The sequence below is a fragment of the Rhinatrema bivittatum genome, chromosome 17 (genome assembly GCF_901001135.1).
Source record: "Rhinatrema bivittatum chromosome 17, aRhiBiv1.1, whole genome shotgun sequence".
NCBI lineage: Eukaryota > Metazoa > Chordata > Amphibia > Gymnophiona > Rhinatrematidae > Rhinatrema > Rhinatrema bivittatum.
Window position 1 is genome coordinate 46,077,956 of NC_042631.1, and position 27,244 is coordinate 46,105,199.

At 48.1% G+C, this 27,244-nt stretch overlaps 1 protein-coding gene across 1 annotated transcript in view; it reads right to left on the bottom strand.

The window, feature by feature from the left end:
• Positions 1-1,393: 1,393 nt before the first annotated feature.
• CD151 (CD151 molecule (Raph blood group)) overlaps positions 1,394-27,244 on the bottom strand; it is a 39,780-nt gene continuing 13,929 nt past the window's right edge. The window contains exons 4-7 of the mRNA XM_029583210.1: positions 24,490-24,594; positions 23,156-23,314; positions 19,045-19,131; positions 1,394-7,094 (exon numbers count right to left, since the gene is read on the bottom strand). Coding sequence (XP_029439070.1) covers positions 7,035-7,094; positions 19,045-19,131; positions 23,156-23,314; positions 24,490-24,594 — 411 coding nt within the window. The 3' untranslated portion in view covers positions 1,394-7,034. The remainder of the gene's footprint in view (positions 7,095-19,044; positions 19,132-23,155; positions 23,315-24,489; positions 24,595-27,244) is intronic.

Consider the following 27,244-nt stretch of genomic DNA (forward strand, 5'->3'; position numbering starts at 1 on the left):
TGTGGGGTTTTTTTTGTTTGTTTTTTTTAAGGATTGCCACTTTACCTGATATCTTTTGAAGATGTCCAGTTATGTGGCAGGTTATTCGGCCACACAAGGCCAGATAACTTTAGTCCTGGTCTAAAGTTATCCGGCTAACTTAGCTGGTTATATTTCGAAATTGGCTAAGTTAGTCAGATAACTAAACCCCTCATGGAAATGCCTCTGGAACGCCTCTTTTTTTTTTTATCCGGCATCATTTAGCCAGATAAGTGGCTGAATATAGAAAACCTTCTGAGTTATCCGTCTAAATGGCTTTTGAATACTGACCTCAATATTTTTCAGCAATGATGATCATGGTTGCAAAGTTGATGACCAAAGGGGATAAATAAAGGCGGGCAACACTGGTGACATTTTCAGGCATGGAACAGCAACTGGTGAGATGGAAAGATCAGCAGTAATATTTGTGATGCAAGGAGAGGCACCATTAGTTGTATTTGTCCTCCAGCAGATGCTGGAGGAACGTGCAGGCTTGCCTCGTGTTATTAGCTGGCAGCTGCAGATTTTGTCCGTATCTCCACCAAGCCAGCGTAATTGCAATAAAGACCACAAGGGTGCCTAGCTATGGAAATGAGTTACTTCAGAACTGGGGTTTAAAGCTTTAAGACTGGAAAACAGTACACAAGGAACTAGGTGTCTTCTACAGGGTGGCCCATGGAAAAGAAGCCCACCTCCAATACCAGTGCATTAGAGGCAGGCTACTTTTCCATGGACCACCCTGTATAACAAGGCTTCCCACACCACAGCCAGTCAAGTTTGCAGGATATCCATAATGAATAGGCATGAGATAAATCTGCATATGTAGGAGATCCAGGATACCTTTGGGAAGCCCCATGGGCTTGGTCAGCTAGAAAACTGAAGAGGTTCATCAGCACAGACCAGATGGGCCTGGTGGTCTTTATCTGCTGTCATGTTCTATGCTTCCAATGAGGATGAGAGAGCGCATTGTGCCTGTCTTGTTGTGACTGAATAACATGACCTCTGACTGTAAGAAACCGCCCCTGGGGCCAGCACGACTGCAGAGTGCTCAGTGCTTTGGGTTCCATTCCCAGCTCAAGCTGCAGCTCTTAGAACCAGCCAAGATCTGGAGGTGCTGTTAGGTGGTAACCAAGTGTTAACCTTCCAGCAACACTTGGTGGCCAAAGACCGGCATTGGAGGTCCAGCCTGCTCTCAAAAATACTGCAGGACTTGTGTATATGTGAAAGGGTGAAGGAAGAGCCTATGATGAAAAGACCAGTGAGGCATCCAAGCATCACTGTTGGTCTCTTAACTTTTACAGCTACAAAACTTCTTACTGCAGAGCAGACTAAAATAATCTAGATTTCCTGGTCAAAATACTTGCTCACAAAGAAGAAGTGTAAACAGTTATACTTTAATGTTGAACAAATATATCAGTTTACAATTAGTAGTGTGAAAGACAAACATCTTCTGAATGACCTCCTCGAGTGGTCGTGTGACTGCGGCCTGGACATTCAGAGAGCGGCAGAGGACATGTCCTGACTTACATAACACTCATTTTGTACATGTCAATAGAAAGCATTCCACAAAAAAACATCAGAATGATGCAGAGAGCAAGCATGTGGCCAGGGATACTGCAAAATTACATCCTCCATCAAGAATGCTAGTGACGCTACAGTGCTGGGTGTAGAAGAGTATTGAGGTGAAGGAGGAATGGGAGGGTTAAGTGGGCTCCTCCATCCCATAGGGCAAAAGCTAAGAAGAGTAAAGCAGCACTAAAACTCCCCCTGCCCGTTGTGTTAACCATACAGTGCAGTTGCTGCAACCTCTGTTAACAAGACTTCAAAAGCAGCTGAAAATGTACCTGCATTCGTTAGGGGTGAGGTGAAAGCTGGTTAGCTAAGTAAGCATCCGTCATGTATAATTGCTCTGTGAATGTAGCTCACATTCTAGGAAATACCAAGTAAATGTACTGAGCCCTTTCACTTTCAGACTATATTACACTGCTCTGTGGGAGCTCCATGAGTGGCTGAGAGTACCAGGTCTTGGCATTTCCACTTCTGTGCATGTAGGACACATGCAAATACTGACTTATTGTACTCATCCCACTCCTTTGTGCTTCTAGCTCAATGTGAACTGGCCTCTATGGTGCAACAGTGCCAGGAACCTTCATTTGCAACTACTCAAGGAACTTTCCCTACTTCTGTAACCTTCCCTAGCCCAGCCATTGTAGCGACAGTCCTTGGCTCCTCTGGAAGCTCATACGCATGCATGCTAAGTCCAGACAGTAGGTGTCGCCATTGCACAATGATTGGAACTCCCTTCCCCCAGGGGCTCTGAATGCTGCCTCCACAGCACCATCAACCTGGGACTTGAACCCAGTTCTTCGCCAGCCCCCACTGCTCATGTTTTTTATGCTCTGATGGGCATGGGGGTTGGGTTTTCTCTGTACTTGATTGCAGTTGCTTGCAGATTGTGAGGAACTTTGATCTCTAAACTTCTAAGTGAGTGGAAGCCTCTGCTGACAGCGGGTGGACAATGGAAGAGGACGATTCTTTAAGGCCCCCTAAGATCCATCTGAATCTGGGACTATTTAAAAAAAGAATGTGAAAAATCACTAGCACCCAATTTTATTGATTATCGCTGCCGAGAGAACACCCTGCTATTGCTTTCTACCAGCCCCGAACAATGTGTCTGATTCATTGCCCCATTTGAGCTGGTGCTCCTGAAAAGGAAAGAGGTCACTCAGGGCTTCACAGCAGCAGTGGACGCTAATAACAGATGAAATCCTCCCACCGTGAATGCTCACCTTGGCCTGCTGCTGTTTTAAAAGTGAACAGTAAGAAACAAAGGATTTTTATTTGGCTTGTTAAGTACGTAGATCAGTTCTATTCACTTACTCATGCTTTCACCTTCATTTTTATATCTGGTGAGTGGCTCCTTATCAGATGCTGATGTCCCACCAGTTGTTCTTCTGAAAGTCATGACATCCTCAGCCCCCACATGAAGGGTCAAGTCTCCAACCATACAAGTAAAATGAAAAACTGACACTTAATAAATTAATGTTATATTCAAGACACTGCCTCACATCAGCCAGATGATGATAAAAAGTACAGGAGGCTTGGGCCAGTGTAAGAGCAGTGCCAAGCTCACTTCCTGGTTCAGAACGCGTGCTGCAGAGGCAGCACTCACAGCTCCTGGTGGAGAGGGTGTGATAGTTATTGAGTAAGAGTGAAACCTAGTGGCCATATGTAGGGTATATGACTAAAGGATTCCAGGAGGATCCCTACTGCCTGGCCCCTGGCCCCTAACCATCCACTGCTGCAGCTGGAATAAAATAAGTGGGCAGAAGATATGAAACAGGGGAAAAAGTAGGCGATCACAATAACTCAGTGGCAAGTGCTGTGCACTTCCATAGCGAAGGTTCCTGCTTCAATTCACAAACTGATGAAGGCTCAGCACCAGATCCCAGAACCAATTCCAAATGAGCTGGGAAAAAAATGGGAAAATCATCAGGGAGATGCAAATGAAGGCTCACAGCCCAGATTACAGCCATAAGACCAGAAACCCATAGCAGAAGGAAAACTGCCAAGTGAAAAACAGAAAGCAAGCAGGCACACCAAAACAATGTTGAAAAAAGAAAGGATTTAAGATCTAAGCTTCGAGGCTACAAAGTCCCTTCACTCCTCCATACAATAAGGGAAAATCAGGAGCAGCAGAGCCTGTCCGCGAAGACCTGGAACCAGCTTGTAACCTCGATGGACATAAGTTGACCGTGCAGCATCCTGTGAGATGCCAGAGTCCAGGGTCCATCAAGCTCACAGCAGAGCCTGGCACACACTAAGCAAACAGCAGAATAAGAGCACAGCCGCACTTTACTTCACTATAGTGCTAGGTTCAGTGTTTTAACTTGTTTCTTCAGTGTGAGCATTTAGTATCCTGCTACATAGGAGGCACTGCAGGTTTGTGAATTCACAGCGGCACTCAGTGGCTTACAAGGGTTAAAGGCACCAAAAAATGATCATGTACTTAAGCTCCTATGGCACATCTGGTTCAAACATCTGCATCCCTTTATTGCAGCAACTAAACATCCTGAGGCCTTCTGTTCTTCAGCTTTCTGGAGATGTCACTGAGTGCTGAGAAGCTTCATTTGCTGTACTTTCCATCTACAGCAGGTGTTCTCAAATCCCGTCCTTGAAGGCTGTAACCCAGTTGGGTTTCTGGGATTTTCACAATGAGTATGCATGAGACGTATTTCCATACAGTGGAGTAGGTGAACACAAACCCATCTCATGCATGTTCACTGTGGAAATTCCAAAAGCTCAACTGCACTGGAACCCTCAAGGGCCAAACTGGGGCCCTCGGCCCCACAGAACAGGCCTCCCCCCCCCCCCCCATGCATTTACCCATTCTCCCCCATGCCTTTTGGCTAGTAACAGAGAAGAAAGACTAAGATACTTACTCCCAGCAGTGGCTTCTCCCTCAGCTGGGGCTTGCCTTTCAGCGCTACAACTAATCCACATAAGACTGATCAGAGGTAGGGGGTCACTGTCTGCCCAAGTCAGCAGGGCTCACCAAACCTCACCGCCCAGCCTGGCTTTAAACCATCACATGGGTAGCGAAAAGTCCCAGAATGTGCTAAGAGCACAGGCAGAAACTGAGAGACAGTTCCAGCACCGAGGGCAAGCAAGGACATGTACGCACTACCGAACTCCTGCTCCCCATACAACCTCTCTAGTATGGTGACCAGCCCGTACCAACTCCTGACACCGTGCTCTATGGCTTTCCTCTGGCTTCTGGGTCTCACATGTAGAAATGCTGGGATTTAAAAACTATTATTTTGATCCCCCAAATGTTTGTATTTCAAAAAGGTAGAGCAGAAGATATCAGCCCAGTCTTGGATTCTGCTATCAGCTATTCTCCCACTCTGCAGCGATGGCTGATTCAGGAGACAACAGCTACTCCATGGAGTGTGGTCAGGATTCAGCAGGGCTTACAGTGACAGAGAACTATGGCGAAGTAAGTTCCTCTCTTACGTAATCAGAGCAGGTATAGCCCAGGCTCCTCTGCAGAGCACCCCTGGCCCCTTGGGAGGTAGGTGCCTATGAGCTTCCTTCTTTATACTCTGCATGTCGGTTCTGAGAATGTGTACATACATTGTAGACACAGAAAAACCCATGGGTGTGCACAGGTGACACACACAGCTTTTTGGAGGGCTGTGGAAAATTCTCCACAATTGGTCCAGGTCCGCTGAGAATCCCAATGATAGATTCAGAGAATATTCCCAAACGTACTGACGCAGCTTCCCAAAGTAAGCAAACAGCACAGCTCCCTGCCGGCTTAGGGTACTTGTTTGTTCTGTGGAAGGAAAGGGAAAGAAACTCAAGATAGATACAACTCGATTAGTTCCCAGCTTTTTCAGTGTCCTTTAACAATGCTTCAAGCCATTGGAAGTGACGGCTGTAGGGAAGTAACTGTCCTCCCTGCTCAGAACTGGCCTGTCACCAGTCTGCTTCTGGCTTTCTGACATCCTGCTCCTAATGCATTCTGGGACCTGTAGTGCTGATTTCAAATGGAAGACACAGGGCTACAATAGTTATCGCAATGTACTGGGATGCAAGCACTGGCCTAAAATCTCTCCAGAAACTGGATCCTTTGGCAGTTCTGTATGGAAGGGAAGGAGCAGGTGTTCCTTGGCTTCAACTCTCATCAACACTTTATAAAACACATGGGCAATAATGTACTTCTATTATTTAAGAGCTGCTCATAGGTGCACCTTATCGTTGCCCCTTCAGCCTGCTGTGGCACCACGTGCCAGTCACCAGGACTCACGGCTCGGCTGCAATTTAGACCATTACTGCCATTCTAGCTTGTTTGGGCACATGGACACATGCCCACTAGGAAACCACAACCTCATCCTATAGACGTCAAGAAAACTAATAATTATCCTAGGGAAGCTATCACTACCAACCTGAGCTAATCTTAACCAGTGCCCTAGAGCTGCCATCCAGTCCTAGAGCTGCCATCCAGTGTCTCTGTGCCCATCCCAAGCCATCCAGTTTACCCTGTAAAAATACATTTCACTGTTTTGGCCAATGGCATTTATCAGTCAGATGATGTTTACAGCAAATAGCTCAACTCAGGTTTCCATTAGTGCCACAGAGAAAATCATCATTTACAGCCACAGCACTGGTGCAGGAAGATGTGGGTGTCCCGGGGACACATCCCACCCAGCTGTGGCCCAGAGGATGGGACCAGCCTGTACTCTTGCCAGAAAGCTGAACACAACCAGCAAACTCCTCCATCCGCTTTCCGCTTCCCTCGCGAGGTGCTCGTCTGCTGCAGCAGGGCTGCATCTTTCGCGCAAGGGGCCCAGCCGCCTGCCAGTAGTACTAAAACCCTGCCTATCTAAACTTGAACAGATGCTCATGCTTTTGGCTGTCCAGTTAATAATAAAATGCCAATTTCAAATGAAAAAAAAAAAAAAGACAAGGGGAAACTTTCAAAGTCAGTGCTACGGGCTGTAGAAGATTCAGACCATTTCCTGGAACTATAAAGTTTGCCAGATGGGGCTCCCTGTGGGCCTGGTTGTGCACAAAACAGGACCCTGGAGTAGAGCGTCCAGTCCCTTCCTTTATTCATTCTTTAAAAAAAAAAAAAGATCCTAGTTTTTGCCTCAGATGAGGGTGCAATGCTGGAGACCTTGCAGCAGGGGATGGGGGCAGCGAGGGGATAGGACTGGGTCAGCCCAGAAGCCGGGGGGGGGGGGGCTGAAGTTCTTCTCTGTCAGTGCTGAGCTCCGGCCACCTCCAGGACTCTCCCCAGCGGTGCGAAGCTCGTAGCCAGAAAGTTCCCGTCTGCCGAGGAGCGTAAAGGGAATGGCCAAGCTCTGGCATCAGCAAAGAGGAAACCGTTTCTTAAATGCGTGGCGGGAGAGATTTAGGCAGTCAGTGCTTGGGAGAGAGGGGACCTGCAGGAGGTGGCAGCAGAGAGGACGGGAGCTGGGGCAAGAGGAGCCGGCGAGGGCCTGCAAGTCCTAGTACGGCTCGGCCTTTAAACTCCTGTACAAGCAGCAGGTGAAAATCATCCCAAAAATCTAAAGAAAGGAAAGAGAACAAGAAAACAAAAGCTGTGAGTTCCAGCCGCCACATCTCCTACTCTCTGCAAACCCCCCCTCTCTCGCTCCTCATGCCGACGGGCTGCTTTTCCCTTTACATTCCCCCTGCCCCTCGCTAGCTCCTTTCACTCTACCCAGAGCTTCCCTGCTCACAAGCATCTCACAAACTCACACTCACAACCTGCCAAACAGCAAGAGCACAGAGAATTATGAAGGGAAGGGGGTGTGCAATGCGCTGGGGTCCACATTTACTATGGCAACTAAGAGATGGCAATGCTGCATGGAATCAGGTAGCGCTGGTCCTTGTGAGGGTTGGAGAAGCTTCCTCTACAGTCACACCTCAGGTAAAACACAGGCAGCAGCAGTGCAAGCTTCACTCACACAAAGACACACACACACTGCCCTACCACAGCCCGAGTATAGCACAGGCAGCAGTAGTGCAAGCTTCCCACACACACACACACACAGCCCCATCACAGACCAGGTATAGCCCAGGCAGTAGCAGGGCACGCTTCCCTCTCACACACACACACACAGTGTCCCATCATAGACGAGGTATAGCCCAGGCAGTAGCAGGGCACACTTCCCTCATGCATACACACACCCACTGCCCCACCAGAGCCCAAGTGCAGCGCAGGTAGCCGCAGTGCAAGCTTTCCTCTTGCACACACACTGCCGCACCACAGACCAGGGCCATTCCTGGCAGAAGCAGTGCAAACTTCCTCTCATACTGGCCTCACTAAATGGGTTTGTACTACTACTTTCACTTCTATAATGCTCCTTGACGTATACAGCGCTGTACAAATACATATAAAAAAGACAGTCCCTGCTCAATAGAGCTTACAATCTAATCAAACGAACAAAGAAAAAAAGAGACTGTGGGAATTGTTTTTTTGTTAAGAAAATGGTTAAAAATTAATAAGGATACAAATGGTATAATCATGGATTAAGATTTAAAAGTAGCTCAAAAAGGTGGGTGTTTAGATGGGATTTAGGAACATAAGAACATAAGGAAAGAAAGGGAGCAAGACACCCCAGCTCAGGAAGTCTGATCCAAGCACAGGGTGTAGGGAGTTGGTGGTGAAGGAGGCGGACACGGACAGGAGTGACCTGTCTGGCAGGAGGAGGGGTAGAGAGAGAGACAAGAGCGGTAGTGAGGAGCTGCAGTGAAGCCTCCTCTCTGATCTCCCTCTCACCCCTGAAAATAAAAAGGAGATGATGCACTGCTAATTTTATGCGGGAACCCCTATATTTCTACCTCTGGGGTGCACAGAGAGAGCCCAGGAAAAGACGGAAGAAAGCAAAGGAGAAGCTGCGAAAGACGACTGATAGAGATGTAAGATCTTCATTCGGACAGATCACAGAGCAGAAATGCTGAAGTGACAACAGCTGAAGGGGGATGCGGACAGAGGGAGAGCTGAAAAAGAGGGGACTGCAGAAAGGAGGCCCAGGGCAGAATCGTCAGAGGATGTAAGGGCACCGGAGATCAGTGCAGAGCAGCCAGGAAGAAGAGGGAACAGGAGGAGGAGGCAGCCAAGCAAATAAAGAGCTCCTGAGCAGGGTGGGACAGATCAGGAGACGGGGCGAAGAAAGGCACGGGCGGTCAAGCTTCTGGCCTATACGGAGAGGAAAGATTGCCAAAGGTTGGAAGCATGATAGGTGACACGAACAGGCCATAACGAAAGAGCGGTACAGTACCATGCAGCAAAACTTATTACCAAGAGAATCTTACCAACAAGAATAAGAGAAAGACGACAGCTCCCCCTTGGGAAACCATGTAGAAGAGAAAATTAGATTACTGCGTGCAGAGGTGGCGTTGATAGACGCATACCTCAAAGGATCCAGGACGCTGAACGTGCCGAGAAAAATCCAAAACATAAAGCTAACAGAAGAAGATCCCAAATTCATATCTTTCAACAATAAATTGAAAATAAGCTGCAAAGATATGAAGAAAATAGAAAGAGGAGGCACCAAATTAAAACATTTAGAAAGAACCCTAAGCAGTTCTACAGGGAACTAAAAAAGAGCATTAATGAGGTTAAAACACCACCAGCAAAAGAAGAAACCGAACAGTTTTGGAGAGATTTGTATCCTATAGAGCATACCAGAGGAGCAGAATGGATGCCCAGCTCACAGGGAATAAAGAACAGGCAAACATCAAACCATGGCATGGCCTGAAGTTACAATGACGGAGCTGGAAGCCAGGTTGAATCGAGCCCCAAGATGAAAGTGCCTTGGCCCTGATGGAGCACCCAACATTTAGCTCAAATATTTCATCTCTCTTCGCCAAGACCTGGCTAACTGCAAAACCCAACTGAATTAACTCCACAGTGACTAACAGGAAGAACTCTCCTCCTGCTAAAGGGAGAGCCAAAAAGTGTCCCCCAAAACTACTGACCAATAACAATGTGTAAAGCTATTCGCTGCAATCGATGCAGACAGAATATACGACCAAATGCCTCCAGCTCCTACATAGCACAGCAGCAAGAATGCTAGTAAGAGCAAAAGCATCTGACCACATGAAACCTATTCTGTCTAGGCTACACTGGCTTCCAATAGAGAGCAGGATCAAGTTCAAAACACTGCTTCATCTACAAGTGAATGAACCAACAGGCCCCAGAATATCTCTCGCAACGCCTTCTCCCTTATGCCCCCAAGAGAGAATGCAGATCTTCCCAACTGGCTCTACTTTCCACCCCACCTCTGCTAGATTGCCCTGCACCAGGCTTCGGGCCTTTATCTGTTACTCCCCAAAGATCTGGAGCATGCTTCCATTATCCCTATGCCTTCAGGAAGAAAGCTAAAACATGGCTTTTTAGCCAAGCAATCTCAACAGAGACTTTCTGTCCAACAACCTCGTTACCACAGAAGAATTCATATTGCTACAGCAGCAACAAAATAACATAACTATGATTCTGCCTTTAGATATACAGATGCTCAACCAACACTGTTTGTTGATCTAATACTATTGTAACCTGCTTTAAATATTTTGCAATCCACTCTGAAACCATTCATGGTAAAAAGCAGAATATCAAATGTCAATATGTAAACAAATAATAAAATCTTGGCGACAGAATAGAAAAGTAACAAAAGAGAAGCATCTGGAAGCAAAGACCAGCTGATGCTGAATAAATCATTGTAACCAGCTGTATAAATAGCCAGAACCTCAGTATATTTATTTATTTATTTGAAAATATTCATACCCTGCCCCTCCGAAGCAGTATAAGGCAAGGTACAATTCAACATTCATAAAATCAGACTAACAAAAATGTACTGAGAACATATATCTGTGTGACTAAAAGAAGTTACAGGCTGGAAGGCAGCAGAGAACTTTATTGCTGGAATGCTTCAGAGAATAAAAATGTGGTTTAATAATTTCTTGAATTGCTTGTGGTCCTTTGAGAGCCGCAATGAAAGTGGGAGGGAATTCCAAAGCAAGGGACCGTGGATGGAAAAGGAACTTTCACGTGAGGTAGTTATCCGGGCAGCCGGATCGACTACAGCAAAGCCCACGCTCTTAGATAATACATTTATTTATTTCAAAAATGTATATCCCACTCCTGTACTGACAGAATACATCAGGTTGACTATGAAAATGTGGCAACTACACATCATGTGAATTAGGAGGCTGGAGAATGCATCATTCCTAACATTAAGATCCAGCGAGGAGTATTTCAAGGAGACCCCCTGTCACTGCTTTTGTTTTCTCTGGCATTAAATCCGCTGAATGCTCTTATTAACTTCTTGGGTTATAGAATTAGCCCTGATCTTAGCTCGTCCAATCCCTTACCAAGGATACCTCACTTACTATGTGCTGATGACATGAAACTCTACAGCTCCTGTGATGATCATTTAGCAGAAAGACTCTGCATAGTGAAGAGTTTCTCAAATTACATTTGGCCTGATAAATGTGCTAAGCAACTTTCCTTAAAGGGAAATTAAGCAAACCTTAGGCCTGGATTTACCAAAATGCACTAAATATCTCATGCGATAGGAAAAGCGGTGTGTTTTATGCTAATAGGCAGTTTATCGCAATTTGAGCTAATACCTAACTTAGCACAAACTGCAATATGTGAGAGAGAGAGAGAGAGCCTTCCATTCCCTCTCCCCAAACCCAATAAAGTATATTTAAATGCCCCAGGCCTGCCTGCCCCATTAGCTATTTAAAGAAATCGTACATTTTTCTCTCCCTCCGGACCCTCCCACCCACCCATGCAGGGGCAGCTCAAGGCAATCTGCTGCCTGAGGTGAAGGATGAAATGGTGCCCCTCCCCCCATGGTCTGCTGCAGGTGAAATCACCGAGGACCAGGGCAGGGGGAAGTGACTTGCCCAAGGTCACAAGGAGTGGCAATAGGATTTGAACCCTGGCTTCCCTTGTTTAGAGCCCATTACTCTAACCACTCAGTTTTTGGGCAGGTTATTTTTTTGTTCTCAGTCTTCAGCATCTGCACTAGGGGGCGCCAGAGAAATGTTTAATGGGGCGGGGTAACCTTTGGCTGCCCCACCTCCTGGGTCTAGAAATAGGACCCCTCCATTCCCTATTGCCTGCCTCCCATCCTTCTCCAGGATCTGCCCCCTGGGGGTGTGAGAGGTTGGTGAACGGTGGGAGTCTGTGTGTTTGTGACGCACTCTCTCTTAGGGCTGATACAAGGGTATTAGTGCCCTAGACAAACCTTACAGCCTTTCATTCCCCCTTCCCTCCCCTCCCCACATAATTAAAACTTACTCATTCTTTTCCATTTTAAAATGTATTAACTTCCCCAACCTAAAAAGGCAGATTGCATATGGAAAATAGACATTCACAGTACAATCCGCTGAAGTAAAAATATCACTTACAATAACATATATATTATAAAGGCACACACTGCAAAAAAATACACTTTCACTAATTATAGTTCAATAAACTTAATAAACTACCTTTCTCATAGCAATCAAGGCGGTTTACTGGATCCCATATGGTGTTAGGCCTATGGTAAAGTGCACTGGGGGTGGATGTGGCCCACAGAAAGCCAGGAATAAACTGAACTACAATTCCAGTATAGTAAGCCTTCCATATCATAACTGCCAGCACTCAACCTATGAAAAAGCCATACTGCAAATATTACATCAGTCCTTAAACAGCAATACATCTCCTATTAGGAAAACAGATTAAAGCCAGGTTGTTGTAAATCCCTACACATAAACTACATGCTAGCAGAATACCTAAAGCCACAGTCACACCAGCAGAACACAGATAGACTCTCACCAAATACAGAATAAAGAAATCATAAAATATAAATTGAAGCGTGCAGACAAAAACCTGAACTGGAAATCACAAGAAGCCAAACTCTGTAAGCAATGCAAACACAATCAAGAAATACAAAACATTAAACAAATAAAAAGAATGTCAAATCCACTGATAAATTTAGCCAATTAAAAATACGTATAAAAATGTTTAAATTACCAAACACTAATAAAATATTTCAAAACAGCGAATACATCACATCCAATAATTAAAACTAACAATGATAAAAAAAAAAATTTCCAATCCCCATACCTGGGGATTGGAAATCTCCTCCTGAGATTGTCATAGATTGGAGAAGGGTGCACAAAGTTTAACCTCTCTCACACACACATATATGCAGGTATTCTCACTTATGCACACGTGCGTAGGCACTCTCCCTCATGGATACACACATAACTGTATACACACACAAAAACCCTCTCATATATACACATACACCCCACCATCCTCTCATACACAACACACACACAAGCAGGCTGCCTCACACACAACACATGCACAAATTGTGCCTTTTCCCATTCTTTCACCATCACCGGCCTGGGCTCTGGCAGCGACCCATGGTCTTCTTTCTATTACTTTGGGTTCCAGTGGCGGCTTGCAGCCTATTTTTTACTCTCGGCCGTCACTCTGGCTTCTCTTCACTTTCTTCAGCCGGCGCCGGCTTGGGCTCCGGCGTGTGGCTCCGCACTGCCGTTTCTCTAGCTGCTGCCGGCTTGAGCTCTGGTGGCGGCCTCTCTTCCACTTATTCAGCTGCCACCAGCTTGGGCTCCAGCAGCGGCTCGCGGCCCCCTCGGCTTTCTTCTAGCTGTGGCAGGATGGGCTCTGCTGCAGCCCTGAAGGCCTCTCTTCCGGCCCTGCCCGGCAGGATGGATCTGCCTCGGCCTCGCAGGTTTCTCTTCGGGCCACAACGCCAGCAGCCTCTCATCTTTTCTTCAGCTGGAAACCACCGGCCCACTGGGGGAAGCCCAATCTCCCGATAGGGCACCCTGCCCCCCCCCCATTTTCAAATTCCTAGAGCAGGAATAATAAAGTCAGGGTGAGGCGGCTGTGGCAGGAAGGTTTCAGGGGGCAATTTTGCCGCTTCAAAATCTTGCCTCCTGAAGCGGCCGCCTCACCCAGCCTCATTATAGAACTGCCCCTGCACCCATGGCTTAAAATGTGGCCAGTCAGGCTTCCCCCGGACCCCCTCCTCCATCCTCCATCCCCCCTGAGACATCATGCCGGGAGCGGGGTATTATTCAGCGCTGAATCTGACAGCCTCCATGCTGGAGCACTGGAAGCGGGTAAGATCTTACCCCGCTCCCGGCACGGACTTTGATGACTCGGGGGAATGGAGGAGGGGGTCTGGGGGAGGCTTGACTGGCCACATTTTAAGTCATGGGTGGGTGGGGAGGGTTTGTGGGGGAGAGAAACATTTACAATTTCTTTAAATAGCTAATGGGGCTGGCAGGCCTGGGGCATTTAAATATACTTTATTGGGTTTGGGGGGAGGGAATGGAAGGCTGGCAGGGCCTCATTCATACTTTTGCCATGGGATCAAAAGAAACAGGCCACAGGCCCCTTTACTTCTATATCTTTTTACAGATCTCTACTTAACTATATATATCTAACATAGCCAGTTAGGTTTTAAAGTTATCCGGCTCCATATACCAGATAACTTTAAGCAAGTATAACCAGCGGGACGTTTATCCCGCTGAATCTACAGGAAAAGATATCCAGCTAACTAGCTGGACAACTTATCCACTAAAAGGCCTACTGAATATTGGCCTCTATAACATCACTGTGCCAAACAAATACTGGGAACACACTCCTAATAGAAAAGATGAGAACTAAGAAGTTGTGATCATCCGGGGCACACCTGTTCCCACCAACAGGAAGATCAAGGCTAGAAACCCAGATATTCTGAAGGAGAAAAACACAAAACTGGTATTGCCGCTAGAGGTGTCAGTACCCAGTAACTATTGTGGATCATACGGAGAAAGTGAAGATCCTTAACTACCAAGAGATGCAATGTGGCAGAAAAATACAGAAATAGTCTAAATTATATTGGGTGCCACGGGCCTGATTAAGAGGAATTTCCAAGCACACTTGCCTATAAAAATTATATCCTATAAACTCCAGAATGTGTCTCTGTTTCGGACAATGCAAGTATTAAGAAGGGCATTAGTGGTAAATTTGAGAAATTGAGATGATCCCCAACATAACATGGCTTACGAATGAGGTTCATTTCTGTCAAGGTATGCGCAAAACATAGCCATTTGGAGAAAGCAGAGTTGCTTAACTGTAACAAGTGTTCTCCGAGGACAGCAGGATGTTAGTCCTCACACAAATGGGTGACATCATCAGATGGAGCCCCGATGCGTAAAACTTATCTCAAAGTTTCTAGAACTTTGACTAGGCACACTAAGCATACCCAGCATGCCCTATACCACACGTCCACACAGGGTCCCTTCTTCAGTCTTATAACTTAGAATTAGATTTAAAATACCAAAAATAGGAGAAACCCAACTCTACGGGTTGGTAAGCGGGTTTCGTGAGCACTAATATTCTGCTGTCCTCAGAGAACATCTGTTACAGGTAAGCAACTCTGCTTTCTCCGAGGACAAGCAGGATGGTAATCCTCACACATGGGTGAATCCCTAGCTTCAGGCTGCCCCCACACAAAAGGGGACCAACAGACACCCAATCAGGTGCCAACGGGCACAACACCACCGGTGCTGTTGGTAATAGCGGGGGGAGACAGCCTGAGCCCGAACACGGGCCTTAGGCAGGGAGAGTTGGGTTCTACACCTCAAACAGGTACGAAGGACAGACTGGCCGAACTTACTGTCACATTGGCCATCCCTATCCAGACAATAGCGAGATGTGAATGTGTGGAGAGAACTCCACGTTGCAGCCTTGCGAATCCTTCTCCTTGGGAACTGCTCGCAAGTGTGCCACTGACATTGCCGTGATTCTGACAGAATGAGCCTTGACATGACTCCCAAGATGCAGTCCTGCATGGGTATAACAGATAGAGATGCAATCTGCCAGCCAACTGGATAGTGGCTGTTTGGCAACAGCAACTCCCAACCTATTGTTATCGAAAGAAATAAAAAGTTGGGTGGACTGTCTATGGGTTTCTATCCACTTTAGACAGAGGCTAAGGCTCGCTTGCAGTCCAAACTGTGCAGTACTCGTTCACCTTGGTGCGAACGGGGCCTGGGAATGAAAGTTGGCAGGATGATAGACTGGTTAAGATGGAAGTCCGTTACCACCTTAGGCAGGAACTTAGGGTGCGTACGCAAGAACACGCTGTCACGATAAAACTTAGCATAAGATGGATAAGTCACTAAGGCCTGGAGCTCACTGACCCTGCGTGCAGAAGTGACTACACCAAAAATATGACATTCTAGGGCAGGTACTTCAGATCATAGGTACGCAGCAGCTCAAAAGTTTTGCGGAAGGCCAAAAATAGCCAAAGTGAGTTCACTAACACTGCAAGGCTTACAGCTCCGCAGAAAAAGAGAGACTGGAAAGGGACCCTATATGGACGTGTGGTATAGAACATACTGGGCATGCTCAGTGTGCCTAGTCAAACTTCTAGAAACTTTGACATAATTTTTCACATTGGGGCTCCATCTGATGATGTCACCCATGTGCTTGTCCTTCGAAAAACTAACTTTTTTGAGTAAGGAGGAAGAGGGTACGTGGGCTTGGAGAAAAGGAGTTCCTTCTTGGCCATGTTGAGTTTAAGGTGTCAATGGGACATCAAGGTAGCAAAGAGAAGAGCAAGCTGATATTTGGGACTGGATCTGATTCAATTTCTGGTGTAGAGAAGTAAATCAGGGAATCATCAACATAAAGATGGTACTGAAAGCCATAAGAGGAAATCAGAGCACCAAAGCAATTAGTATACAGAGAAAAAAGGCAAACCAATTGATACTGAGATGACAATTGAGGATCCACCAGAGGACATGCTAAAAGTGTAATAGGAGAGGTAAGAAGACAACCAAGGCAGGAAATATTTCTTTATGGAGAAGGTAGTAAATGCCTGGAATGCTCTTCCTTTGGAGGTGGTGAAGTTGAAAACAGTGAAGGAATTCAAAGGGGCATGGGATATATACTGTGGATCCCTAAAGACTAGAGGAGGGAAATGAAAACAAGAGTGCATGGGCGAAACTGGGGGCAACTTGCTTGTGTGGTGGTTACTACCCTTAATTAATAAGCCTTGATACTGTTAATGCAACTCCATCATTGCTCTCTGCTTCAACGGCAGTGGGAAAAGGGGAACTGGATTCAGGCAGCAACTAATGAGGGCCGCGACTTTTACGGTTTCGGGAACAAATAAGCATGTTGTAACTTGTTGATGCAGCTTTTACTACCCTTAACCAATAAGCCTGATACTTTTGATGCAGCTCCAACATTGATCTCTGCTTCCACTGCAAGGGTTAAGGGAAATTGGATTTAAACAGCATCCAACAAGGTTCCTGACTTTTACAGTCTGGGAAACGGATAAGCATGGGGGTAACCTGCATAGTGTGGTAGATACTGGCATAAGCTTGCTGAGCGGACTGGGTGGATCATTTTGTCCTTTTCTGCCGTTATTTTTGTGTTTCTATGTTATGAAGTCCCGAAATCCATGTGAGAACAGAGTATCAGGTGGTGATCAACAGTGTCAAACATAAGATAGGTCAAGCAGGATAAGGACTGAGTAAAGGCCTTTGGTTTTCGCCATATACAGGTCTTTGGAGACTTTGGCAAAAGCTGTTTCTGTGGAATGGAGAGGGCGAAAACCAGAATGGAATGGTTGAGATTGCCTTGAGATGAATAAAAGACAAGACAGTGGTAGTGAGCAGCGCATTCAAGTAGTTTGGAAGCAAAAGGGAGGGGGAAGATTGGCGGATAGTTGGTAGGAGGTCCATTGAGGGATTTTGGGGGAGCGGTGTGATCACAGCATGTCTAAAGTCAGAGGGAAGAGTAGCAGTGGACAGTGAAAAGAGTGAGGATGCGACAGATGGAAGGGATGACTGCAGGGGAAATATTGCTGAGGAGGTAGGTGGGAATGGGGCCAGAAGTACAAGGAGTGCATCTGGAGGAGGAGAGAAGATGGGCAGTTTCCTTCACTGCGATTTCAGAAAAGGAGGAGAGGGTGGAAGGAGCCAGGGGAAGAGTAGAGGAATGAGGTGGGGAAGAATGGGGTAGAGGTGACCTGGTTGAGAACTGGAGACTAATTTTGTTAACCCTGTCATGGAAGCAGTCGGCCACAGTCGAAGAGAGTGAAGGGGGATGGAGGTGAAGGAGATTTGAGGAGGGAATTGAGTGTTGAAAGGGATGGCAAAGGTTGGAAGGAAGGGAGTTTGTCAGATAGATGTAGAAGGCTCACGTGGTAAGAAGGAGATCAGCAGGAATTTGGAATGTATGAAGTTCGAATGGGTATGAGATTTTAGCCAGAGCAGACACAGGAAAGTAGGAAGCAGTTCTAGGGGTGAGCTAAGGCTATGGTTTGGTGCATCTTACAAGACAGGTAAGGGGACAGGCAAGTGTCTAAAGCAGAGGTGAGTGTAATGTTTTAAGAAGAAACTGCCTCAGACAATGTAGAGAAGGCGAGGAGAGAGAGGATACAAGGGCTGACAGCCTGGAGATGCTGGAAGTGGTAGTTTTGACTGGATGAGGCTGTGGGGGATGGTGGATTAGTGGGAAATTTATCAGATGATGGTCTGTGAGGAGAAGAACTGAGCGAGAGCAGCTGGTGGAAAGGATTAAGTCAAGGCTTGTGAGTAGGAGCAATAGATCAGGATTGAAAATCAAATGAGGAAGTTAAGGAAAGGGGTTTTGAGGCATTAGCGGTCATAAATGTGAAAGTTAAAGTCCCCAAGAATAAGGGAAGGGGAAGATGGGTCAAGAAGGAAAGTCAGGAATCAAAGCTGGTGAGAAAGAAGGAGGGCGATTTTATCAGGGAAGTGACAACTACCCAGAGAGGCAGTGGAGTCGGCACTCAGGAACTGAACTGAGGAGGAAGAATGAAGGGGAGAGCAGCAGTCCAACACCGTCACCATGACCTCCTATGCAAGGTACACAGGAGAAAAGATAAGCTCCATGACAGAGAGCAGCAACTGAAGCAGAGTCCTCAGGGGAAGGCCGGGTTCAGTCAAGGCAAGACGATGAAGAGTATGAGAGATAACAAGGTCATGAATGTAAGCAAGCTTGTTGGAAATAGAGTGGGCGTTCCACAAGGAGCATGAGAAAGGAAGAGAAGAGGGAGGTGGAAGGGGAATAGGAATAAGACCAGAGGGGTAACGGTTTAATGTGCACAAATAGGATGAAAGTTGCCTTGGAAGGTCAGGATTGGGACTGAGAGTAGGAGCAGCAGATTATGGAGATGAGAGGTGGAGGGGGGGGATGATAGCGATGAGGATGAGCTACAGACAGGGCAAGTGGAGATGCCTGGATGAGAGGAAACTTTGAAGCTCAAGAGCAGGAGGGCAGAAGACAGAATGGCAGGCGAGGTAAGAAATGTAGAGACTGGGGACAGTGATTTATCATCCTAGAAGTGACATGCACTTAGCCCGGCCTGTCCTGGAGGTATCAGATTCTCAGGCCTGACTGGCAGTAGTTGTGTGTCCCTTGACTTGTCCTCCGAGCACCCTCCATGGGGTCCTTACCTGTACACAGGCAATGCCGAGCCCCACAGCTCCAATGATTCTCAGATGCTCCTGGATGAAGTTCTCGAGCTTAGTGATGCAGCCACCCTGTGGAACGGACAGACACAGCATCAGCAAATCCCCACTCACACGCAGGTTACCAAAGTCAGTCCTGCACTCCAAGGTCATTCTACCACTGCATGTTTATGTCAGGGTCAGCTTTAGCTTTCCTGTTAAACTGATGGAATCAGGGCCTTTATTTCAGTACCGAGTACTGGCACATTTTTCCTCCACCAGCTTGATTTGCTTTTGCAGTCTGATGTGAGTCCTGACACCTTTCTTCCAGAAAGCAAGCACTGGGTGGAACCCTTTTGTTCCCTCTTCAAGTGTGACTCTGAGTCTTGCAGCTCACATACAGCATCACCTCCGAATCCAATGAAAGGCACTGCAGGCTGTACAGAGTCCGGTTTTATCCTGCTATTAGGATGCTGTATGTTTCAGTGTGTGCTAGTGTGAGTGTTATGAGATTCAACAGGACGTATAATATCTTTGTTATATATAACTGATGTCCCAAAGATCATCAGAATGGTCATAGATGACCTTAATCATAACCAAGACGAGAGAAAAGGTCATCTAAGTGCCCTTATCACCCCTGGAGCATGGCCCTATTATTTCTGTAAGAGGTACACATCACAAAGGACTGCCGAAACAAAAAGCATTTAATCTGGATCTGAGACAACAGTGCTGTTCCTGTAAGGCTGAATTTGGTTTCCAGCCTGCACGCTGGGGGCTGGGAGGGAAGGCTGGGGTGCTCTCCGAGCTGCCATGGGGGTCCTCCTTCACAGCAGAGGGGACGTCTCCCAATGCCTGGCCTGCCGCCTCCCTATCCAAAGTGACAATACATTTAGGCATAGCTGGGCTTCCATGAAATCAAACTGAACTGCTCTTCAAGGAGTCTGGTAAACCAAAATCTTAAAAACAAGAAAAATAGCTTCAAGCAATTCATTTTCCATCCCCCTGGCCTATCCTGGTTTCCGAATTCCTCTGCCTCCTGTTTATTTAGCTTCAAGGGGGTCAGACCGCCTGGAGCTGGATCAGTAAAGCACAGCAAAAGGAAAAGGCAGAGAGATCTCAAACCAGCAGAATTTGCCTGCGAGGTTCGGCCAAGCCCTGGATTTTGCTCTCAGAATGCGTTAAAGGGCCAGAATGAAGGATCAGGCAGAGAATGTGCAAAACACCTGAAAATCTGTTTGTATGCCCCATTTTTACCTTTAATTTTCAGAAACAGCCAGAGCTTTGCACAGAAGGGTCAAATTTCCAAATTCATGGGCAGGTGTCTCTGCTGACACAAGGTCCTTCTGTGGAGTTTCTTTTCCTTTCCAGAGCGGAAGACATGCGATTTCAAAAGGGTGCAAACAAGGTGACTTGTAGGCTTTTGCACTTTTTTAATCCTATTTTTCCTCAAAACTTGAAATCTGGCCCAAAGAAGTGAATGAACCAAGAGCTTATCAGCAGGGCTCACACAGTTCTGCTCCCCCTTACCCTCTGCAGGACTCCAACATGTAATAACACTTGCTCCCTGTCCCTTCTGAATGCTGTTTCTGCCCTCCTGCACCTCTGGCAGCAGCCTGAGGACCCCTGCACACCTCTACCTCAGAGGAGCAGCTCCACTGCAGGTAAAGCCTGACAGTAATGCAAAGAGATACAGAGGTCAGGGACTCCCCCTACATATTGTGCTGTGCTGGGTGAACTAACTAGAAGCCCTTGCAGAAACGCACGTGTTCACACAGCTGGGTCCCTCTGGCAGGGCACACAGGGGTATCCAGGCTGGTGCGTGGCATGGGAAAAGTAGGTGCAGGAGAGAGCTTAATAGGAATCTTCCCTGCTCTTCTACCCAAGACAGTAGAGTACAAAGTAGGAAGTCAAAAAAATTAATCTGCCCTGAACATGGGAGAAATCTGGCAGGTGGTCACACTCTGTGGCTGGCAATGCCAGTCTGCTGGGTGGTGGTGGTGGTAACACAAGCCTACCATTACCACGTCAGAGTCTCTCTGCCTTAGAGCAGATGCAGACAGGCTGGGACAGTGACAAAGCATGTTCCTGCAATCTCCAACATTTCCAAGGCCCCGAGAGACCGATCACTACATGCAAGACGCCAGCAAAATCCCTGAAACCCGAGAATGATGAGCAGGACTGAGAGAGAGGAGGCCTAAGGAGTGGCTTAGTGCACTGTGGGAGGCAGACTTCCTGCTGGGGAAGAGCTGAGGCTGCCGGCAGCCTTAAAATGTTTCTCCAGCGGCTCTGAGCATGGCTGCTTCCAGGGGGTTAGGAGAGCAGCAGGGAACAGATTGAAGGCTTCCAGAAAAAAAACAGAACAAGAGCGTTTTGATGGGCTGATGGGTAAATAGCCGTCCTGGTTATGGGCACCTTTCACACACTAAACACAGAGGGGCAGACATTCAATGCGGCTGACTAAATTACAACTGGATAACTAGTAATCCGGCTATAATTTAGCCAGATAAAAAAGGGGGCGTTTCATAGGTGTTCCTGGGAGGGGATCACATAGCTGTCTCACCTAGCCAAAGACAGGGCATATCCGGCTGGGACTAAAACCTGCTGGAGGCTCTGGGAGCAGGGCAGAGGGCCTGGGGAGGGTGGGGGTGATGCAGGCTCAGGCACCCCTAAGGCTCCTTGTGTGTGGGTGGGTGAGGGGCAGGAAGGGAGGCAGCCTGAGTCTCTTTAATTGAAAATCGGGCCCGGGCCCGGCGTACAGTGCCAGCCCCATCCTAACAAGGGCTTTGTGTGGGGAGGGGGAGGGGGTGGGGGTAGGCGAGTACGACCTGACCTGTATTAAGCTTTGGGAGGGAGGGAGGGAGGGGATTAGCCTTCTGAAACTTTAGTTGCTTTTGATAATGACAGCTTTTCAAGATATCCGGGCACACGAGGCCGGATAACTAAAACCCTACCCGGCTATATTCAAACATAGCCACGTAGGTGTCGTGTTATCTGGCAGTATGTAGCCGGATAACTTTAGGCTGGTAAATTCAGCGGGACGTTTCTCCCGCTGAACACATGGGGCAAGTTATCCGGATAACTTCTCCACTCACCAGTCAGCTGAATATTGGCTCCACAGGATCCAGCGCATGCTGCGGGGACCTGATTAACTAAGCGCCGGGCCCTCTAATTCCAGGCCCAGTCAGCCAAAGCGCTGTTTCCGCGGAGGGTTTTCCCTTCACTGCGTTGCTGCGGGCCCGTCAGTCGCATTTCCCACTGTGGGAGGGAGCGGTCGCTCCCAGGTCTGCACACGGTAACACCACATGGACTTTAATGTCTTTGTTCACCGCTCATACCTCTCCTGTCCAGCTTCTCCCCACAGTCCTGCATTTGGATTTCATTCCTCGCCTTTCCAAATTCCTGCTCAAGGCGAGCAGCACTCAGGTAGAGTAGGTCGTCCCTGTCTCAGAGGGCTTACAGCCTAAGCTCATGCCTGCAGCAAGGGAAGGCAAAGTGAATTGCCCAAGATCAGACGCAGTCCGCAGCTCACTGCTCCAACCACTAGGCCACTCCTCATCAGGGAACCTGTCTCCTTACTTCTTCCCATCCAGTTGTCATCAGGGTGCCCGCAAGCAGTGCCTCTATTAGTGGGACTGCTTATCTCCATGTACCTTCTTACATTTAAAGCACTGATAGCAGATTGCAGGATACAGCACTCTGCAGTTCCATTCCTGCTCTTTGGGCGGCTGTGCAGGATAAAAAGCACAGGACTCAGCCTTACCCTGACTCCAGGGGCCGTGGGCGACAGCCGAATGGCACCCTCCCACCTCAGTCAGGCCCCCAGAGGCACACTCCCCTCTCCCCAGCCAGGTCCCCAGAGGCACAGTCCCCTCTCCCCAGCCAAGTTCCCAGAGGCACAGTCCCCTCATCTCTTCCAGGCCCCTAGAGGTATCTCAGCCAGGCCACCAGAGGCACAATCCCCTCACCTCAGCCAGGCTCCCAGAGGCACAATCCCCTCACCTCAGCCAGGTCCCCAGACGCACAGTCCCCTCACCTCAGCCAGGCTCCCAGAGGCACAGTCCCCTCACCTCAGCCATGTCCAGCAGCTCATTTTCCCCTGGTTCTGTGCTCTCCTTACCTCCACTTTGTAGATGTTTGAGGGGTGCACTCTTTTGCCACATTTCTCTGTTATGGTCTTACAGCAGCTGTCAGGGACTTGCCGACCATCAGCCTCCGAGGATTTGATCCAGGCACTGTCTCTCCAGTCATCCGAGTTATTACTTCCGCAGCATTTAAACTAATATTAAAGGAATATGATTAACCATGCATAGGGTAATATATTAAATATAAGCTAGAAAGGGAAGGCAATGGGCAGCTTTTGGATGGGGTTTGCTGGACAACGCCAATGCGAGTACAGAGCAAGGAAGAGGCCCCAGTCCATCACTTGGCGTAACTCACCTGGGTCACCAGTGAAGGACGCTTGCTGTTCTCAGCTACAGTTTACATCACAACCCCCTCTCTGCCACCCCAATCAGAGTGTCCAAGGCGTTCCTTCCCTGGAGCACAACGGTATCTGCCTACAGACCTCCGGGAGCGTCAGCTCCACTGCTTGCTGATATGATCCCTATCATGTTTTGCCTTTTCTAGGAGCAGTGAGAAGCAGCCCTGTCCTGGTACAGATCAGCTCTGCAGAATACGCCCCTCCTCTCCTGCCCGGTCCACAAGTCTCCCAGTCCTATGAATGTACACAGAGCATCCCTTGCAGAGAGTCCACGTGCACGTATAGGAAGGAGGCTGGGTGCGTGGCTGCACGTGGGCGTCGATGAATGCGTGACGAGGAACTGTATATGTGTGCAGATGAGTGACGGTCTCTGCACAGAGAGTCTGTGTTTGTGCTTAGAGGGAGGGGCGCATACAGGTTAAGGACTATCCTAGAAAATGGGAGAAGACTAACGAAAGGACTCATGTGAGATGTGCCCTTCCAAGACCCCCTAAAGCTCTTGGGAGCCCTCCTGCTTTTCTTGGAATTGTAACTCGCAGGATGCAGCGGTTTTCTTCGTTTATTTGATTTGTTGTATCACCTGGCTCATTCATCAAGGCAGTTTAGCTGGCACTCACTGCAAGGCAAGACAATGGCCACATTCATGCCCAGAGGGGCATATCCCTCAGGGATAAAGAGCAAAAGCTGTGCCCAGGCCGCAGTCCCTTCCTCGGAGCATTTGCCGGTTAGACTTCCTGGGCCTGGCTTGCCTGTGGGGGTGGTGAGATGCTGCAGGATTAAGGGAGGTCACTTAACTCCCCCATCTGCTTAGGACACTATTAGGCAGGAAGGCCGCAGTAACCGATCCTAACCAGGGACTCTGGAGGGATTCTCACTGCTCCCCTGCCCTAATTCCTTCCCTCTCATGCATTAATCCCTTGCTCACCTCTCTTTCTCTCCCACACTCCCCCGCCTCTGCCTCTTTCACCCACCTCTTGCTGCAGCTTGTCCACGGCGTTTGTCACCTTGTCCTCGTCCGGCTGCTTGTACTTCATGGTCATCGTGTCCTTCAGGTTCTGCTTCAGCTCTCCGCTCAGCTGCAAGCGGAGACCAGGGTGTCAGTTTAGCACAGGAGGGCAGAAGCCCCATAAAACTGCCCCTAGCTCGTTCGCGACCAGTGCGGGCTTCATCAGATCAGGAAGGGAACACGACGGCCGCCAAGGCTTAGTACCGGGCCAGTAGCCCAGTGTCACTTTCAGCAGCCCACGCCGGTGAGCTGGGGAGGGCAGAAGCACTTTCAGGGGAAGGGGGCAACATTTACTCTTTTCTGTACTTGGCTCTATCATTTTTTCTTTCTTTTAGGAGGACAAGTTTCAAGAGCCAGGTCGTCCAGAGAAATGGGATCTTTAAAGCTTGCCTCCCGCACCTTCGGGTAACGACACACACCTAACGGCGGTCAAACTTACGCACAGAAATTCGTGCTGAAGAACGTGCACACGGCAGGTGCAAAGGGATGTGCAGGCCTTTTCTTACTTCCCCCTCTGAAAACTGGTGCAAAGTCGGGAGGGGGTGGGGTGGGGTTTAATTCAAGCAGCATCACCCACGTCTGTATAACCTTTCGCAAGGCGTAGCGTGACTTGGGGAGGGGTTCAACCTCGACCTTTAGCAAATCGCCAATACATTCGAAAGGAGGGCTCCATTCCGGAAACCCGACCTTTCGCATCCAGGAGTTACCTGCGGCAGAAAGCTCAGAACAGGCGGGAGAGGAGAAACGTATCCAAAAAGAAACATTTACCTGGGCGCAAGCAAGGGAACACTGCAGCATTAAACAGAGACAGCAGAGACACGGGTTATACACAGACACAGCAACAAGCAACCGAGCGCAGCCCTCCTCACCCCAGGAGCAGGGGATGCCAGCCACAATTCCCCACAGCTGTGAGAACAGGCAGGGGCGGAGGCTGCCCACAAGCTCCAGGTCAACCAGCCCTAGCTCTATCCCACTGTGCACCTCAGGAACCTGGGGAAAAGCAGGACCACCAATCCCTAACGTGCAATGGGGTAAAACGAGGACTGGCTCGGATGACCTGGAGCTTGTTGGCAGCCCTCGAGGAAATGCATCTGGAGCAGTTTTATTTTTTTTACTGTCCAGATACCTGGGAACTCTCCGGATTTGGCCTGGAGACTCTGGAATTCTATAGGAACTGCCGGGTCTCCGGAACAACATCCAGGCAGCAGGGAAGCACCCATGCAGGCCCAGGAGAGGAAATCACCTGGACCTGCACAGGCAGACAGAAAGCGGTAGCATCAGCTGCATGGGTGGTTGGCCCACGCAGCTGCAAGAAGGATCAGCGGTAGTATCAGCCACACGGGCAGGAATGAAGAGTCCAAGTGCCAGTGCCCCGTGCAGCTGAAGGAAAAGGAAGAGGAGTCGTGTGGCTGCTGGAGGGTGTGGGGCAAGAGAATTAGCATGCGAGAGTGTGAGTGGGCATGTGAATGTGTGTGAGAGAATGCATGAGTGGACATATGTATGGCCATTTGGGAGTGCTTGTGTGTGTGAAAATGAGAGAGAGGTGTGTGTCAAAATGAGAGGTGTGTGTCAAAATGAGAGGGGTGTGTGTGTGAAAATGAGAGCTGTGTGTGTATGAGAGAGGAGAAAGTTTGTACAAATATTGCCTCCCCCCCCCCCTTGCTAACTGATGATAATCTTAGGGTGACTCCAGGTAGGACTATGCACAGTCCTGTGGGCTCTCCAAAGCTCATATAGCATCAATAGATACTTCTTATGTTCATTCAATATAAGATTACACCCTGCACAAAATCCAGATTGCAGGCCGCAGATCCTGAATGGTCTTTCATTTAGGACTTTTCATAAACTCAGCCCTCACCTGTCCAGGAGCCTAGCAAAAACAAACCAGGCGTACTGAATTCTGCACAAAATGCACACCAGAGAGCGCTGCGGTACCACAAATGTGGGGGTCTGTACTCAAAAGCAGTTAGCTGGATAACTCAGAACTTATCTGGCTCAATTCTAGCCGGTTAATAAGTTAGGGGCATTCCAGGGGCATAACTGGCAGGAGCTGAGTCAGCCAGATAAGTTATCTGCCTAAGTCTAGTTGGGCGACAAAGCTGCCCTAAAGTTAACCGGATAGTTGGTTACATTCAATAGTGCAGTTGCACCACTGAAATACCTGCAAATTAGCTGGATAAGTTTATCCGGTTAACTTTGCTATCCGAACACAGACTGAATATGGACTTCAAACTCTCTCGCTGAGCCTCAACACTAACGTAAGACAGAGGCTGTCAGATATTAAAGTCTCACAGCACCAGACCCCCAGCCCAACCTTGCCTCTTTCACCTAGAGCCCTCCCCAGACACTCATGCAAAAAGCATTTCTACAAAGAAATAAGACGAGTTCTAGAAACCGAGTGGGTGGCCTTGACACGTCCTCGCTCGGGCCTCAAACCGATCCCCCACTCCTGACTGCAGGTAATACCTACAGACTCTGATCTGCAAGAGGAGCCACGAAAGATAATCACTAGATGACCCTATTTCTCCATTCTTGACTTGCGTTGATTTAATAAAATTTTCAGATTCATAAATCTGTCAATAGGCGGAGACTCATTGATGCTGTACGTTATGAAAGAAGGAAGAATCTGCATGCAAAGGAGGCTGATCATTTATGCCGTGTGCTGCTGTACAATCTGAATGGGGGGGGGGTGATTACCATGCAAAGGATGAGTATCATCG